The following is a 17,527-nucleotide window of genomic DNA, read 5'->3' as shown; positions in this document are numbered from 1 at the left end:
TCGCTTGTTCTCCGCCCTCACCTACTTAGGGACGCCGTTTATACAAAATTGGTTCCCCTAAGATCCTTCAGATGACGTAAGGAACAAATCCTTTCATTCCTACAGAAAAAGGATTTTAAAAAATGCTCAATTTCACCTATTTGACCCCTCCTCTCAAGCCCCTGGGTAGACCCAGGGTTCATAAAAAAATTGTTTCCCGTCCCCAAAAATGCTTCAGACAAAATTTGGTCAAAATCCACTAACCCGCACATGACTGGTGGCTATTTTTTTAGAAACGTTAACAGACAGACGATGGACAACGCGCCATATCATAAGCTCACCGGCCCTACGGGCTAGGCGAGTTAAAATGCAAAACCTGTCTGAAACCAATAGAAATCTTTGATCTTTATTTGAAATAAATCGTCAGAAGATTATAATATGCATACAAAATATTGATTATAACCATCAACACACAATCATGTTTAATAACATCGACATACAGTAATGCTTGATGTCATCAACACACAATCATGTTTGATACTATCCATACACAATAATGTTTGATAACATCCACAAACATTAATGTTTGATAACATCCATACACAATACTGTTTTATAACATCCACACACAGTATTGTTTGATAACACCCACGCAGTAATGTTTGATACTATCCACACACAATAATGTTTGATTACATCCATACACAATAATGTTTTATAACATCCACGCACAGTATTGTTTGATAACATCCACACACAGTATTGTTTGATTACATCCATACACAATAATGTTTTATAGCATCCAAAGACATTTATGCTTGATACGATCGATACACAATAATGCTTGAAAAAGACAATATGCTGCAATATGCTGATTAACACACAACAATAATAAAGAAACACAATAATGATTAATACATAAAAACATATTATAATGCGTACATACACAATAACGCTTGTTGTCATCTACACAAATCACTGTAATATCAGCAGTATATTTAAAATCATCTATGATTTATACCAGTCACACAAATATAAAGCATTTCTTTTAAAAATCTATAAAAACTGATTTATTAAAAATGATCAAGTAAAAACATTATACCCCTGCTGTTTAATCTAGTAAAAGAAAGTTAAACCGCAGGTCATCATAATTCTCTGCGCTGTATACATTCCGCCATGATATACATGATATATAGATCAATTTCCCGCTCCTCTGTCACATATATCATTTATCATGTCACAGTGACCTATATATAAATTGTATTTATACCATATTAATATTGAATATGCTTCTTCCGTAAAACTCTCCAGGATAGACTACGGTATAAACAATATCATTCAGGTCAAAGATGACGAAATATTGTCTTTGCTTACAACCTACAATTAAATCGTCAGAAAGGTGTGTCATCTTGTAGAGTCAATTGTTTCTCGATTCCGTTTCGCAAAAAAAAAAAAAAAACAAAAACAAAAACAAAAACAAACAAACAATCCTGCTATTGCTATGACGTCATTTTTAATGTGCAACTGATTTTCTTTCGCGAGAGATTTAAATCCACACAAATAATTCAAATCTTCAGCAAAATGTCAATTTCATTGATGAACTTAACAGTGTAAACATAGCTACTTTAAAAAGAAGGAGAAAAACTTCTTGATTGAGAATAAAATATACAGAATTATATAAGAAGTAAATTGCCTCTACAGGTAAAAAGGTATTTTACAGTATAGCAAACAACTGCTGTAAAACACTTTCGTTGTAACTATAATCTACATTGTGGAAAAAAAGAAAAGAAGAAAAGAAAGCTTTTAAACAAAGTCAAATATTCTTTACTTAAAAATACCCTTTTCATAAGCATAATATCAATAATTATTACGTTGCAATTTTAATTATACCGCTATTGCAACACAGTTGTTTTAAAGTGGATCACAAAAATAAGCATCCGTGGTTACCCCGTCTTTACCCCCTCCAACTATCCCTCTTTCTCTACTCCTTCCTTGGAAGATAAACCTAGTAGAACTACTTTTCGGTGCTAACAAACCTATCTTACCAGGTAGTCATTTACATATATATCGAACAGGAAGTATCTTATTCAAGGGTACAACACACCGTTCCCGTGTCGGGACTCGAACTACATGTAGCGATCCTTCGATCACCAGGCGAATATTCAAACATCACACGTAAAACATAGTTAATATCTACAGAACAACAATCATATCACTACTTATTGACCTTCATTTCAAAAATATAATACTACTTCAAAATAACAGTAAAAACACAATATCATCGTAAAATCTTTGGTAAAATGTAAACATATTAAAATGTGTGATACATCGTGACTGGAGTTTCATGTGTTAGTCTCATCAGTCCAGCCAAGAATGTAAGAATCTAATGAAATAAAAAAAATCCCTTATGTTGCATTGTCGCTGCCATAAGTGCATTAAAGTGCAAATACATATATTTCAAGTTAAAATCAATACGAGTTGTAACGATATACATTAAATGATCTCGGATACATTCGAAACATTCCTATTGTGTTACTTAATTACACTTTCGAGCTTAATTCGTCCCTGAGAACTCGTCTGAGGATTTTGCCAGAAGGCGACTTTGGGATTTCTTTCATGAACTGCACTCCACCCCGTAGTTTCTTGTGTCCAGACACGTTATCTGTGATAAAAAAAAAAACGAAAATTAGGTGGGAAAGATATTTTATTATTCATTTTATTAAAGGCAGCATCATTTATGTATAGACACAGTGAAGACATAAACAAACTAGTATATTAAGAATGACGCATTCAATAGAAATTGCCATTGGCAGTTGTTAAACTCTTAAAACATCAGCATATCGTTCCTTACGATTTACATTCTTTTTATAAACACTACCTTCAACAAATTTGCAGACTTCCTCTTCAGTCAATGTTTGGTCTGGTTTGGACACCACGTAAGCTCGGGGCAGCTCCCCTGCGTCCTCATCTGGGATACCTATCACAGCCGCGTCCTGGATACCCGGATGTTTGAGGAGTAGGTCCTCCAATTCTGCCGGAGGAACCTGATCATAGGCAAGAAACTCATAATATCTTGTTAAAATACCTATATCCCCGACACCGGAAGTCAAACGAATGTCTTCCAACAGATCAGGGTCCAAATGTTGCAGAACTCAGAATATGTCATTGCTAATAATGACTTGTTTGTGTGAACGACTTACATATAACAGAAATTATGACAATATGATAACAATTGAGAGTATGTAGAACATTGAATAGTGATTTAATATGTTTGAATATGGTATGAACTATTAACTGTACCTGGAAACCCTTGTACTTGATGAGTTCCTTCAATCTGTCTGTGATAACAATACAGCCGTCCTCTTGTACATGTCCCACATCACCTATACAAGAGAACATTGTGTCACATGTTGTTGATTACGTTTCAAATATCAGATATAATAACTGACTTTAAAAAATGTAAATACATGTATAAATGTAAAAACGAAATATTAACATGGCCACTGAAACTCGATATTGAAATTACAAACGTTTTCCAGCTTGCGGCTTTCTTCGGGCGATTGCTATAGTTGCGTTACATTATAACCTACTTAATGACTTCATAACAGTTTTCGAGAGAAAAGAGAGAAAAGGCTGGATGAACTAGAAACGAAAGATCTGTGTTGCCCCTGACATAACTGGAGAGTCACTGAAGAGACATAGAAGGACGAAGCAGCTCTATAGCTTCCCCAATATGACTGGAAAGTCACTTAAGAGACCTAGAAGGACGAAACAGCTCTTTGATGCCCCTACCAACGTAACATCAATGAAGTGACCTAGAAGGACCAAACAGCTCTCTAAGTTGTCCCTGACAATACTGAAGAATCATTGAAGAAACATAGAAGGATGAAACAGCTCTATGATGTCCTGATATCACTTAGGTGAACGACCTGAAAAGAACGAAACAGCTCTATGGTGTCCCTACAAATGTAACATCACTGAAGGTACTCGTAAGGACGAAACAGGACGCAGCTTGATCCATCCAGTACCTATCCAATCATATATAATGGCGTGTATTCACACTTGTGTCTTTTGTACAACAGGTGAGAACTAAGACAAAATAATAAAGTTTGAAACTTATAAAAGAAGATTCGATTTACAGAAATATCCTACCTGAATACAGCCATCCATCCTTTATCATATCATCAGTGGCCTGCTGGTTGTTTAGATAGCCTTTCATTATCTGTGGACCCTTGAATACTAACTCTCCGGTTTCTCCAGTTCCGAGCTCGGCACCCGTTTCCGGATTGACGACCTGAGTTATACAAGGTGACAATGACCGGCCGATTAATAACGGAATTCATGTGTACGTGTTTGATTGCATGGTTTATTGATTAACTTACTGTCTATAGGATACAATAAAACACTGGAAGGAATGTGGAGGCACGGCTGAAAAAAGATAAAACTTATCCATTCTGATGCTATCACTCCTATATCGACAACTTGTTATTCACAACCTTAATCAATATCATCAGAGAAATATGGTAGCATAACATAGCTTCCAATCACAGGAAGGTAAATATATTTATATTTATATATAAGAAATAAACGGCATAGTTTCAATTCTGGCGGTTATAATGTAAAACTGCAGATGAAATAAATTAACGAACTTATGCGTTTCAGCAATGATAACAAATCAGTTTGAATAATTTGGTGATAATAAGACATTTGAGGCATTACTAAGCCATTCGAATTAGAAATATAAGTTTAATGTGCCATTTGAAAAAATACATCCACTTATTAAGCTTACATTCACTTAACTTTGTTTCGTTTTTAACTGCATATATGCATTTTGTATTTACTGCTACATTGACCAATCACATACTTCATCTTGACAAGTAACGCCACCTGTCGCGTCATATCCGAGGCCAAAAGAATATTATACGACTATGCCGAAAAACTATACTATTATCTGCAGATACTGTCAGTTACAGAAGCTTGTAGAGTAATATCGGGGTTCACGTCGGCTTTCGCTGAGTATCCCGGTTTGATTTCACACCCCGGCAACACGAGTGATTGAAATAAGTTCCCATGATATGTTTCGCAAATGATTTATAACGAATAAAGTTTATATAGTGACACGTTTGTAAAAGTTATGGAATATCAACAGAAATGACGTCATTGAGAATCAATAAATGTAGTAATTGACGCGTTGTAATTTGTACGAAAAGAACTGAATGGTATTGCTTACCTTGGCCATTGTATTGGGCGCAAGTCGGCCGGTAGTTCCTGGGCTAGGAGGAAGGTTATCAACCGCCAACACAGGAGACGTCTCTGTCAGTCCGTACCCTATGTACCAAAATAAACATCAAATTCAGTACGTACCCTAGGTACCAAATATACACCAAAGTCAGTCGGTAGCCTTGGTACCAATATAAACATCAAAGTTAATCCGTAACATAGGTATAAATAAACATCAAAGTCAGTCCGCAGCATTGGTACCAATATAAGCATTAAAGAAGTCCGTACCCTGGGTACCAATATAAACATCAAAGTCAGTCAGCACCCTGGGTACCAAATATACACCAAAGTCAGTCCGTACCCTGGGTACCAAATATACACCAAAGTCAGTCCGTACCCTGGGTACCAAATATACACCAAAGTCAGTCGGTAGCCTTGGTACCAAATATACACCAAAGTCAGTCCGTACCCTGGGTACAATATAAACATCAAAGTCAGTCAGCACCCTGGGTACCAAATATACACCAAAGTCAGTCCGTAACATAGGTACAAATAAACATCAAAGTCAGTCCGTAACATAGGTACAAATAAACATCAAAGTGAGTCCGTAACATAGGTACCAATATAAACATCAAAGTCTGTCCGTAACATAGGTACAAATAAACATCAAAGTCAGTCCGAAACATAGGTACCAATGTAAACATCAAAGTCTGTCCGTAACATAGGTACCAATGTAAACATCAAAGTCAGTCCGTAACATAGGTATAAATAAACATCAAAGTCAGTCCGTGACATAGGTACCAATATAAACATCAAAGTATGTCCGTAACATAGGTACCAATAAACATCAAAGTCAGTCCGTAACATAGGTACCAATATAAACATCAAAGTCTGTCCGTAACATACGTATAAATAATAGGGATATAGAAGCATAGCACATGTTCGTTTCTTGTAAAGTCCATGTAGGCATGAAATGCAACAAAGTAAATGCCAATACTAAAAGTTAAAACTTAAATAGTTTGGATACTTTGTAAACAATGACATTTTTTCACAATACATGTGTAGCATTTATATGGTAAAATGGCTCATTTGTGATGATGATGTTATTTTAACGCTGACGACGTCACATGTCGTTTTTACTTTTTAAATTGGAATTCCAAATTGAATTTGTAGATTTTGCGGCTAAATCAAGTTTCATTGTATGCGGTGAAAATGTGGTACGTATTATATCTAACATAGTGAAGAATATGATGTCATTCGTTAGCTAGTCATATCCTTTACTGTTTTTCCCTTTCAGAAATCATGATCCTATCAGTTAATATGAAAATAAAGTTATCAAAAACAAATAATTATATATAAAAAAAACAAACCGAGAAATCCGACACCTACCTTGTGTGATGGGGATATTTAATCTCTTAGTGAAGGCTTCAGTAATGGCTTCACCTAGAGGGGCCGCTCCCACTACTGTCCTTTTCAGATTAGAAAGGTCAAACTCGGATACAGCAGGATGTTTGGCCATAAACACGACGATTGGTGGGACAATATGGGCCATTGTTACCTACGTGATGTAAGGTTTGAATCATTAACACATTGAAATATGGTATTCCGTAAAAATGCACTAACACGCTTAAACCAACTAAACAAATAAATAAAATAATATATATAACGAATTCAGAGAATAATGTAGCATAAAAATTGTAAATACAAACCATATCGATGAAATGAGGGTCAAATATGAACAAAAGAATTATATTTAGATATACTCTAAAAACTGCAAATATTATATGTGCAAGACCAGGCCTCTCGGAAGGAAAATGGTCTCTGTTTAATAGCCAATGCCCGCCGTTAAAGCCATGATCACACACTAGTAATATTAGGACTAAGGTATTGACACAGGAACCGCCATCACATTGATGCACCTCAAAAACATAAAAGTAAATAAATATTTTCTTGATTACTAAATAAAAGTAGATCCTGATGGCGCCCTCAAAACACTTGATATTTTAAGCATACCAAAATTGTAGAAATTTACCTTTTGTTCAGCCAAAGCCGTAAGGAACATGACGGGGTCAAATTTCGGGAGCGTCACTAGTTTTCCTCCGTCCTGAAATACGCCCATCATGACCGGGATCATGCCGTAGCAATGATAAAATGGAAGAATCCCTAAGCTGGTGTCTTCCTCGGTCACCCTAATCACCGGCCTAACAAAATATGGAAAATGAAATTCAGAGGAGTCTAATTCTTAATAATGGCAACAAATAAGTATTTCCAAAAATAATGTATTTTTTACTCTTGTCTAATTGTTTTAATTTTGCAGAAAAAATGCAAAATACAAAATATGGGGCGGATCGAAGCTCTAGTATGACAGGAAAAGATAATTGTTGGGACGAAAAATACACAAAACCCCGGAAACATGAAATAATTGGGCGAACAATGCTGTAACCAGATAATTAAAATCAAATATGATACATAATTATGTAAACTATAAATCCGTTCCATTTTCATTACACAAACACTTAAAGTATGGTATTATCGTACAGATAGTGGCTTCCCAAGAAATTGTTCGTACAAACAGTGGTTTTCATAATAAATTGTTTGTACAGAAAGGTTCTTTCCAAATGAATTGTTCATATAGATAGTGGATTTTCCAATACATTGATCGAGGAGACAGTGTTTTTCCCAATAAAAAGCATCATAAATGTATTGCTAATCAAGATAATAACATTATGAGTTAATGTGGTAACGAGAAAACCCCTCAGCTTTAGACATAAATGCTCCTTTTTTGTCCATTGTTTAGAAGTACCTTGAATGTAGTTAAAAGTAAAAAGCAGCTAACTTTACCTAAACTGCTGAAGGTTAGCCACCAGGTTATAATGGGTGAGCTGCACTCCCTTTGGTAGTCCTGTCGTTCCGCTGGAGTAGGGTATGACAACCACGTCATTCATCGGATCGATGTTGAGGTTGTCTGGGAAAGATTTCCCGTCATCCTCTAAAAGCGAGGAAAATGAACGGTAGCCTTCTGCTTCTCCAATGACTACCACTTCCTGTAAAGATCAGTCTACGTAAGTAACCCGTCAATACCAATATGTCTGTTCACAAAATTGTGAATCATCGGAGGTTCTGTGACTAAATGACTGACCCAATATAATACAAAGGGTCCAATTGGCCTGAATAGCTTCATGTATATTAAATAGTTATCACTAATGCATTTTTGAATAACACAATAGATTGCTTGCTGCATTGCTACTAGTGGATCATAACTTAAAAATAGATGAATCACGTGTAGCAAAGAGAAGTGTGTTGCTGTTCATGCGTAGGCGAAGTATTCATGCTACTTTATGTTAAAGACTCGTCAAAGGGTCGTTGGAATACGAGAAACCAATGCAACACAAGTCGTTTGCAATGGGTGCAGAAAACAGATAAATTGTCCGGCAACGCGACAAACATGTCATTATTCTTCCGACGACAATACATCTTGTCATGAACTAACAATGATGTTAGGAAAATCTGGATTGATTATGATAGTTAAACAACAATTTTAATACAAAGTATGGAATGGAGCATACCAGTTATACGTTTTACTTTTACATAAAGAACGTGATCGATTAATCTGAATATTATGAATCCCTGAGATATGGGATAAATTTAAACCTCATTCGTTTTTATAAGCAGTACCTTGATAGTGTTCTTCAAGTTAGGATCACTGTCCAGAGCTGTCTTGGCGACTGGTAATAGAACATCGACTACAACCAAACTTGTGGACCCAGAGTGATTTAAATGTCGCGCAAGTTCCGCTGTAATATCAACATGAACATCTTGTACATCAGGCGAACAAAGACTAAAAGCAACACTGCATTATAAATGAGCAAGAGGGGACTAGCAATGTAAACAAATTACCGGTATATGTCAATGTGAAATAGAAGAGATATATACAACACAATCGCTATACGACAATACATGGACAGGAAACCCGAAGAGTGCCAAACTTTCAGTAAAGTAACTAATGATGAAAATAAGTCACGTGTTCCTGGACACACGTGATTTAGACCGTTATATAAGTTAGGCATGCACTTACAATATAATGACCCCTTCATCATTCCCTATTTCACGTACTCTGTACCAATATGTTAGAAATAGGACTAGTACAACTCTGATCAGGTAAGCAAAACTCAACATAAGATTTGATACCTACCAGGAGTGTATGCAGGGTTGGCGGTGGTCAAGATAATCCCAGATGCTGCACACGCTAGCAGTAGGATACAATACTCTGAGTTGTTGACAGAATACATGGCCATGACATCTCCTTTCTTGTAACCAAGTCTGTTGAGGGCACTAGCGACACTAATAATTGCTGCTTTGAGCTCAGAGTAAGTGTACGTCTTGCCGTTGGCGAAATCAACCTGGAATAACAAAATGTTGTGTAAAACAAAACAACAAATGTTTAAACTTTATTAGGAATGGAATATCACAGAGGAAGGAGTCACCATTACTAGTGGGAATGAGTCATCACAGAGGAAGGAATCACCAATACTAGTGGGAACGAGTCATTATAGAGAAATGAGTCGACAATACTAGTGGGAATGAGTCATCACAGAGGAAGGAGTCACCAATACTAGTGGGAATGAGTCATCACAGAGGAAGTAATCACCAATACTAGTGGGAATGAGTCATCACAAAGAAAGGAGTCACCATTACTAGTGGGAATGAGTCATTACAGAGGAAGGAGTCACCAATACTAGTGGGAACGAGTCATTACAGAGGAAGGAGTCACCAATACTAGTGGGAATGAGTCATCACAGAGGAAGGAGTCACCAATACTAGTGGGAATGAGTCATTATAGAGAAATGAATCACCAATACTGGGGGGAATGAGTCATCACAGAGGAAGTAATCACCAATACTAGTGGGAATGAGTCATCACAGAGGAAGTAATCACCAATACTAGTGGGAATGAATCATCACAGAGGAAGTAATCACAAATACTAGTGGGAATGAGTCATCACAGAGAAAGGAGTCGACAATGCTAGTGGGAATGAGTCATTACAGAGGAAGGAGTTACCATTACTAGTGGGAACGAGTCATTACAGAGGAAGGACTCACCAATACTAGAAGGGATGAGTTGTTTAGAAATGTGGCAATACAACAAACCATTAATCGTTAACAAGAGGCCCAAAGGGCCTTAACGGTCACCTGAGATTTGAAATATTTCGGCCAACTAAATTGACCCTTTTTGGCCCCACCCATCAGTCCTAATGGGGTCAGTCTATGAAGAGTATTTAATTCTAACATATACATGTAGTAGATAAGAAGATTTTTGAAATTTCAGTCAATTTGACCCTTTTTGGCCCCGCCCACCAGCCCCTGGGGGTCAACTAGGGCCAACATGTACATAACATCAAACTGTAATCCCATGAGGATAATTTGAACCAAGTTAGAATGAATTCCAATAGAAATCCAACAAATAATAGTCAAAAATGTGATTTCCCTATATAAACTATAGTAAAGTTTACCCCCTCCCCAGGGGCAAACGTGAGACCCCAGGGTCATGAAATTCACAATTTTGGTAAAGCACCTTAAGACCCTTCCATCTATGAAGAGTATTTGATTCTACCATATCTGAGAGTAGGGAAGAAGATTTTTGAAATTTTAGTCAATTTGACCCTTTTTGGCCCCGGCCACCAGCCCCTGGGGGTCAACCAGGGCCAACATGTACATACCATCAAAGTGTCATCCCATGCTGATAATTTGATACAAGTTAGAATGAATTCCAATAGAAATCCAACAAATAATAGTCAAAAATGTGATTTCCCTATATAAACTATAGTAAAGTTTACTCCCCTCCCCAGGGCAAACGTGAGACCCCAGGGTCATGAAATTCACAATTTTGGTAAAGCACCATAAGATCCCTTCATCTATGCAGAGTATTTGATTCTAACATATCTGAGAGTATAGAGAAAGATTTTTGAAATTTCAGTCAATTTGACCCTTTTTGGCCCCGCCCACCAGCCCCTGGGGGTCAACCAGGGCCAACATGTACATAACATCAAACTGTAATCCAATGCTGATAATTTGAACCAAGTTAGAATGAATTCCAATACAAATCCAACAAATAATAGTCAAAAATGTGATTTCCCTATATAAACTATAGTAAAGTTTACCCCCTCCCAGGGGCAAACGTGAGACCCCAGGGTCATGAAATTCACAATTTTGGTAAAGCACCTTAAGACCCTTCCATCTATGAAGAGTATTTGATTCTACCATATCTGAGAGTAGAGAAGAAGATTTTTGAAATTTCAGTCAATTTGACCCTTTTTGGCCCCGCCCACCAGCCCCTGGGGGTCAACCAGGGCCAACATGTACATACCATCAAACTGTCATCATGCTGATAATTTGATACAAGTTAGAATGAATTCCAATAGAAATCCAACAAATAATAGTCAAAAATGTGATTTCCCTATATAAACTATAGTAAAGTTTACCCCCTCCCCAGGGGCAAACATGAGACCCCAGGGTCATGAAATTCACAATTTTGGTAAAGCACCTTAAGACCCTTCCATCTATGAAGAGTATTTGATTCTACCATATCTGAGAGTAGAGAAGAAGATTTTTGAAGTTTTAGTCAATTTGACCCTTTTTGGCCCCACCCCTCAGGCCCCTGGGGGCTGGGGACCATATAATTCACAATTTTGGTTGACCTTCAGCCATAGAAACTTTCTGCCAAATTTCATTGAATTTTGTTAAGTGGTTTTGGAGAAGAAGTCGAAAATGTAAAAAGTTTACGGACGCACGACGCACGACGGACGACGGACGACGACGGACAAAAGGCGATTAGAATAGGTCACTTGAGACTTCGTCTCAGGTGACCTAAAAAGTTAAACACTGGGTAGAATTGTGTATAAAAAGAAATACCTACCAATGCTGTTTTGTCGCCGAAAGTGTCAAACTTTGGCAGTAAATATTCGCCAAGGCTTTCCTGTGGAATTTCAAGATCTGGTAAATTGCTTGTGAAAATGGTTTTAGTTAAGCTTGTGGTACTGAATGGCCTTGTGTGTACATCTCCTATCGCCACAGATCGTCTAAGTGTAGAAAGAAGCCGGGAGACTTGTCTGTGGGTATACTTTACGTTGTGGGAAGGTGACCTTGACGTCTGTAGTAGTAATGACCACACTCCCCGCGATAGAAAGTTAAGTTTACTAGCTGACGATGCCATGCTCAAAATATATCGTTAACTTTCTTTCTGAAATTGAAAAAAAAAACATGTTGAAATAACTTCAATCAATTTCAATGTTTTGGATATCAAGACAAATACGTCAGTTCTGTACTTACTTCCACATAAATCAGACCAAAGATTTAATAAAACCGACAAGAGACATCTTAGCAGGCCTACCAGTGTATATTTCTAGGATAATTGGTGTGAGCAAAACAGAAACAAACTTCATACCAACGTCAACACACACCTGTCAAATAAGAAAGCAACATAGATACTGACGAGGACAATAATCGCACAATTCCTCCATCCACAGAATCATCTACACGACCAGGTCTCTGTCCTCAGTTTCTCTGGGTTTTCCTCCATTGAGAAGCCAGTCGCGGCAAAGAAGTGTGAATATCTAAGTTACATGTAATACAAATTTAAATATTCATGAAGTAAAATGCTTTAGATGTATACAAAGGCTATACCGCTACCGCTTATGGTAAGATAGCCAGTATTTCGTGTTCGAATGCAACTGAAAATCATGTTAAGTAAGGAATACGTTTTCAACATATAATATTGAAGTAACACTGCGTTGTATTGACGAATGGAACATGACAGACTATCTCTTATTCATAACAGGATTCAACACATAACTTGATACAGTACAACAATGTAGGTTACTGAAATGAATTTTCACAAAAACACGGTCATCTAAGCAATACACAAGTCCCTGACGGTGTCGGTACTTTTAATATTGTGTTGTCATACAGGTAACATCAAACACCAGATGACCGACGGAGCGTATTAAAGTTACACTGGCATTCTCCGTTTTCAAATGTTTTTTGTGCATGGTAAGCCTGTCAATCAAAAAGTTCTTTTTCTCTCTCCTCTTTCTTCGTCCAGGTTAATCACTTAATATCCCTCTATATTTTCTTTCTTTCTTTCTTTCTTTCTTTCTTTCTTTCTTTCTTACAAACAAACTAATGTAATACCCTTGAATGAAAGTGAATTTGATGGTGTATGGTTGAGATGAATAAATTGTTCTGCCTTGTTAAAAATCTCTTGAAAAATAAAAGTTGTATCGGCATATTGATAGATACCTCGAAGCTATATTGGTATTCAGCAGGAATGACGGTGCTGGTATGATGCGAACAAATGGGTTTTTTAATAGACGCAGGCAACACTTTCTTTATCGAGACACATAAGCAATTAAAATGATGACAAAACACGCCATTTTATTGGCTTAAGAAAATAGTTTGTCCATTATAAACACAATATACTGCCATATAATTTCTCGTTTGCAATGACCCTGACTGACCACACAATGTCATGAAAAGTACGTCATGAACAAAAGCATGATACATGGGGTCAAGATTCCTGGCAAACAGTGCCTGGTTTTGCATGTATAATCTGAAAAAGCTACACTTGTAGATTGATAATGAGTTACCCGGAGTAGCATGTTGTGATTATTAACGAGGACAGAACACTGACTATAGTCGGCGAGACAAAATCTAGCAAAAGGAGAGTCATGTAGGCGATAAATCAGTAACTAAATAAAGCCGACAGAACATTGACTATAGTATAGTCGGCGAGACGAAACCTAGTAATAGGTGGAGTCATTTAGGCGGTAATCCATTGACAGAACACTGACTATAGTCAGAAAGAGGAATTCTAGCACTAGGCGAGTAATGTAGGCGGTAAATCAGTAACTAAATAAAGCCGACAGAACATTTACTATAGTCGGCGAGACGAAATCTAGTAATAGGTGGGGTCATTTAGGCGGTAAACCTTTGACAGAACACTGACTATAGTCAGAAAGACGAATTCTAGCACTAGGCGAGTCATGTAGGCGGTAAATCAGTAACTAAATAAAGCCGACAGAACATTGACTATAGTCGGCGAGACGAAATCTAGTAATAGGCGGAGTCATGTAGGCGGTAAACCTTTGACAGAACACTGACTATAGTCGGAAAGACGAATTCTAGCACTAGGCGAGTCATATAGGCGATAAATCAGTAACTAAATAAAGCCGACAGAACATTGACTATAGTCGGCGAGACGAAATCTAGTAATAGGTGGAGTCATGTAGACGATAAAACATCGACAGAACATTGACTTTAGTCAGGAAACCTGTATAATATACTAGTAGCTAGCTAAATATGATATTGTAAACGTCCTTCACTTTTGGACTCAATTTATCTCGGGAGTCAGCGAGTTTGTCTGGCCAAAGGCTTTCTAATCTTGTCCCAAACATAGATAATGAAAATTAAAAATGCTTAAATGCATATATTGATAAGCCGAAGTGAACATTACCTATATATACATCGACCTGTTTCTACTAGACGGGGACCAAACCATGTCTCAGATTTATGAATTCTGTACGATATTTTAAACTTTGGGTTGAATTATTAAAACAAATAATTATCAACAGACAATGACGTCACTAACTGTCAAAGCTAATAATAACAGAAACCAATTAGTAATGGCGCTCGACGTTCCGGGACTGATCACAAGTTCTGTAAGCTGGAAATTGATCATATGAACCACCGATTTTGTCGTGGGTGCAATATGGCCTCTGGGAAAAGTAGGACAGCGAGACACAATCAGGTCGCTGGGTTATCTGCAGTTCTGACATGTCACTCTATACTCGTAAGAAATGTTACCGGGACACTGTTGTTTAAAAAGTATGGTTTGCTTAACGCACAGGTCCTAGCTCGCCGTTTAGTATATTGATTTTAAATTTCAGTCCCAGCAAATCCGAGATTTTGTTCATCATCCGTGTACTCGTCAAGATATAAATAGATTGTTTACCGAGATGCATGTTTCGTGTGTTTGGTTTCGTACATACTACAGCTGTGAGGCTGAAAGTGAATTATATATTGTATACGTATCGCTGGAATGTATACAACGAACGTTGGACAGTACATGTTATGGTGCAGTATATGGTATACTATATGCTATCATGTTCATAATATTATCATAGACATGATTTTGTATACGTATGAAGTGAAGTTAGGCCAGAGGACTATATAATAAAAGGTTCATCTTATAGATTTCTTATAATATCACAGAATTGATCGCTAATTACTGGATGTGACCAAACATCGTTTTGGGTCGATGAAAGATATAGTATGTGCGTTGACTTGTAACGTTGAATGTTTTATGACTGAGACCGCAATTCTGAGCTGACGATACTGTTTGTACGCTTCATCTAGCTCAATCACCTGCAGGTTATAATATATATATGTCAGATATTTATATGTGTCAGTCACTGGCAGCGAAACGTTATATATATAAATATAGCATACACCGGGACCATATAGTTATTGCGCATGAATAAAGCTTATATACGTACTAAATATACATTGATGTGAAACATGAACACATGTTCCAAACTATATACATACCTCACAAGCCGTGTGGGAAACGGGAAAACGTTACCGATGACAAGTGTCCTAGTGCCCCGGTTACAATTATAATGTACCAGACACAAATCACAAGGACTTTGACCTATCCGATCCTTCAATTACTACACAGGTATTTTGTACCGATATAACCAGGCCTCATATATGTACAGCCCGTACTTATTTGTTTACACACGTATATGCAGGCTTTAATTTGTATGCACTTTGACATGAACGTTAAAACGAAAATACGATGGTTTTGGCCAGAAATTTAATATTGATATTTATTTCTAATATGAGTAAAACCTCCGACTTGTGTATCGATATAACACCTTATATAATAGATCCACATACCTTGAGAGAAGAACTCGTCTTATCCCTTCTACACAATTTGTAGGTTGTCTGAGCTATAAATAGACACCATGCATATATATGTATACACATACCAAGCGTTGCTAACCCCTAGCCGTCGGCATTACGGTATAGCTTTACGCAATACAGAGACCGATACCGACCGATCGCTCATCAACCGCTTTAAAGGTGAATGCGTTACACTTTCGTGGCAGGGTTGAAAATAAAAGTGATTCGTGGTCGTTCTAGGCCGTGAAGAAGTCAAATAGGTACCGTTTAAACTTGAAATTAAATTGTAATCGGAAATGTGCCCTGTCGTTACACTTAATTTTAAGTTAAAGTATTTTAAATAACCGACAAGCTCCGGCCTTCGTAAATTTGGGACGTCACACCACTTAACTAACTATTCAGACATGAGTTTTAACTACATGACTCAGAGAGGCCCCCACCCAATTGAAGAGTTCGATGACACGTAACAAGTAATTTAAACGTTATATTCAAACACAGTAAACACAGTTCTAAGACTTAAAATATAAATCTATAGACAGGTTAATCATTAGGCAGATCAGGCATATTTTTAAAGATGACATTTCAGTTCAGAAATGAGATATCGGATTTTAGACTTTAGAATCACAGATAATTAAGGCATTAGATTCAGAGATAAGACGTCAGATTCGGAGATCAGACATTATATGATGAGATAAGACAATTATGTTCAGAGATCAGATAAAGATTCATAGTTAAGACGTTAGATTCAGAGATAACACATTAGATTAAGATAAGACAATAACTTAGAAGATAAGACGATAGATTATGAGACAAGACAATTAGGAAAGGGGATAATTAGATTCAGAGTTAAGACAAACCATTTAGAGATAAGACAACAGACAGAGAGATACGTGTAAGAAATAAATTTGGAGATAAGACAAGACGTTAGATTCTGCAATAAACATTAAATTCAGAGATATAAGACAATTACTTTCGGAAAGAAGACATTAAACTCATAGATGAGACGTCAGATTCGTGGATACGACCATTATATTCCTAGATAAGACACAAAATTAAGGTATAAAAAATAAGTGATAAGACATTAGATCCAGAGGTAAATCAGATCAGGAGAAACTTATGTAAAACAATAGATTCGAAGGTAGGAATAAGACAATCAAATTCCGAGATAAGATGTTAGATTCAAGGAAACATATGTTTAATAACAAATTCTGAGATAAGACAATATGACAAAAGATTCTTAGATAAGACATCAGATTCCGAGATAAGACATTGGGTTCAGAGATAAGACACTAGGTTCAGAGATAAGACATTAGGTTCAGAGATAAGACATTAGGGTTCAGAGATAAGACATTAGGTTCAGAGATAAGACA

General features: G+C 36.9%; 1 protein-coding gene across 2 annotated transcripts; it reads right to left on the bottom strand.

Moving 5' to 3' along the window:
• Window positions 1–371: 371 nt before the first annotated feature.
• Window positions 372–16,208, bottom strand: LOC117322953 (probable 4-coumarate--CoA ligase 1). 2 transcript variants are annotated; one of them, XM_033877921.1, is made up of 12 exons: window positions 16,152–16,208; window positions 12,112–12,435; window positions 9,392–9,599; window positions 8,875–8,993; window positions 8,041–8,243; window positions 7,232–7,400; window positions 6,589–6,757; window positions 5,210–5,307; window positions 4,132–4,273; window positions 3,280–3,362; window positions 2,858–3,023; window positions 372–2,641 (listed from the first exon to the last, which is right to left on the bottom strand). In XM_033877921.1, the coding sequence occupies exons 2-12, from the start codon at window positions 12,406–12,408 to the stop codon at window positions 2,520–2,522; spliced, it is 1,776 nt and encodes a 591-aa protein (XP_033733812.1). In that variant the 5' UTR covers window positions 12,409–12,435; window positions 16,152–16,208; the 3' UTR covers window positions 372–2,519. The 2 variants fall into 2 exon arrangements, with proteins under 2 accessions (XP_033733812.1, XP_033733813.1); XM_033877922.1 differs by lacking the exon at window positions 16,152–16,208 and adding an exon at window positions 15,801–15,916.
• Between the last annotated feature and the right edge of the window lie 1,319 nt (window positions 16,209–17,527).

Source organism: Pecten maximus, chromosome 3 (genome assembly GCF_902652985.1).
Source record: "Pecten maximus chromosome 3, xPecMax1.1, whole genome shotgun sequence".
NCBI classification, from domain to species: domain Eukaryota; kingdom Metazoa; phylum Mollusca; class Bivalvia; order Pectinida; family Pectinidae; genus Pecten; species Pecten maximus.
Note: the sequence above shows the minus strand (reverse complement) of the source record. Positions and strands in the feature narration are given on the sequence as shown.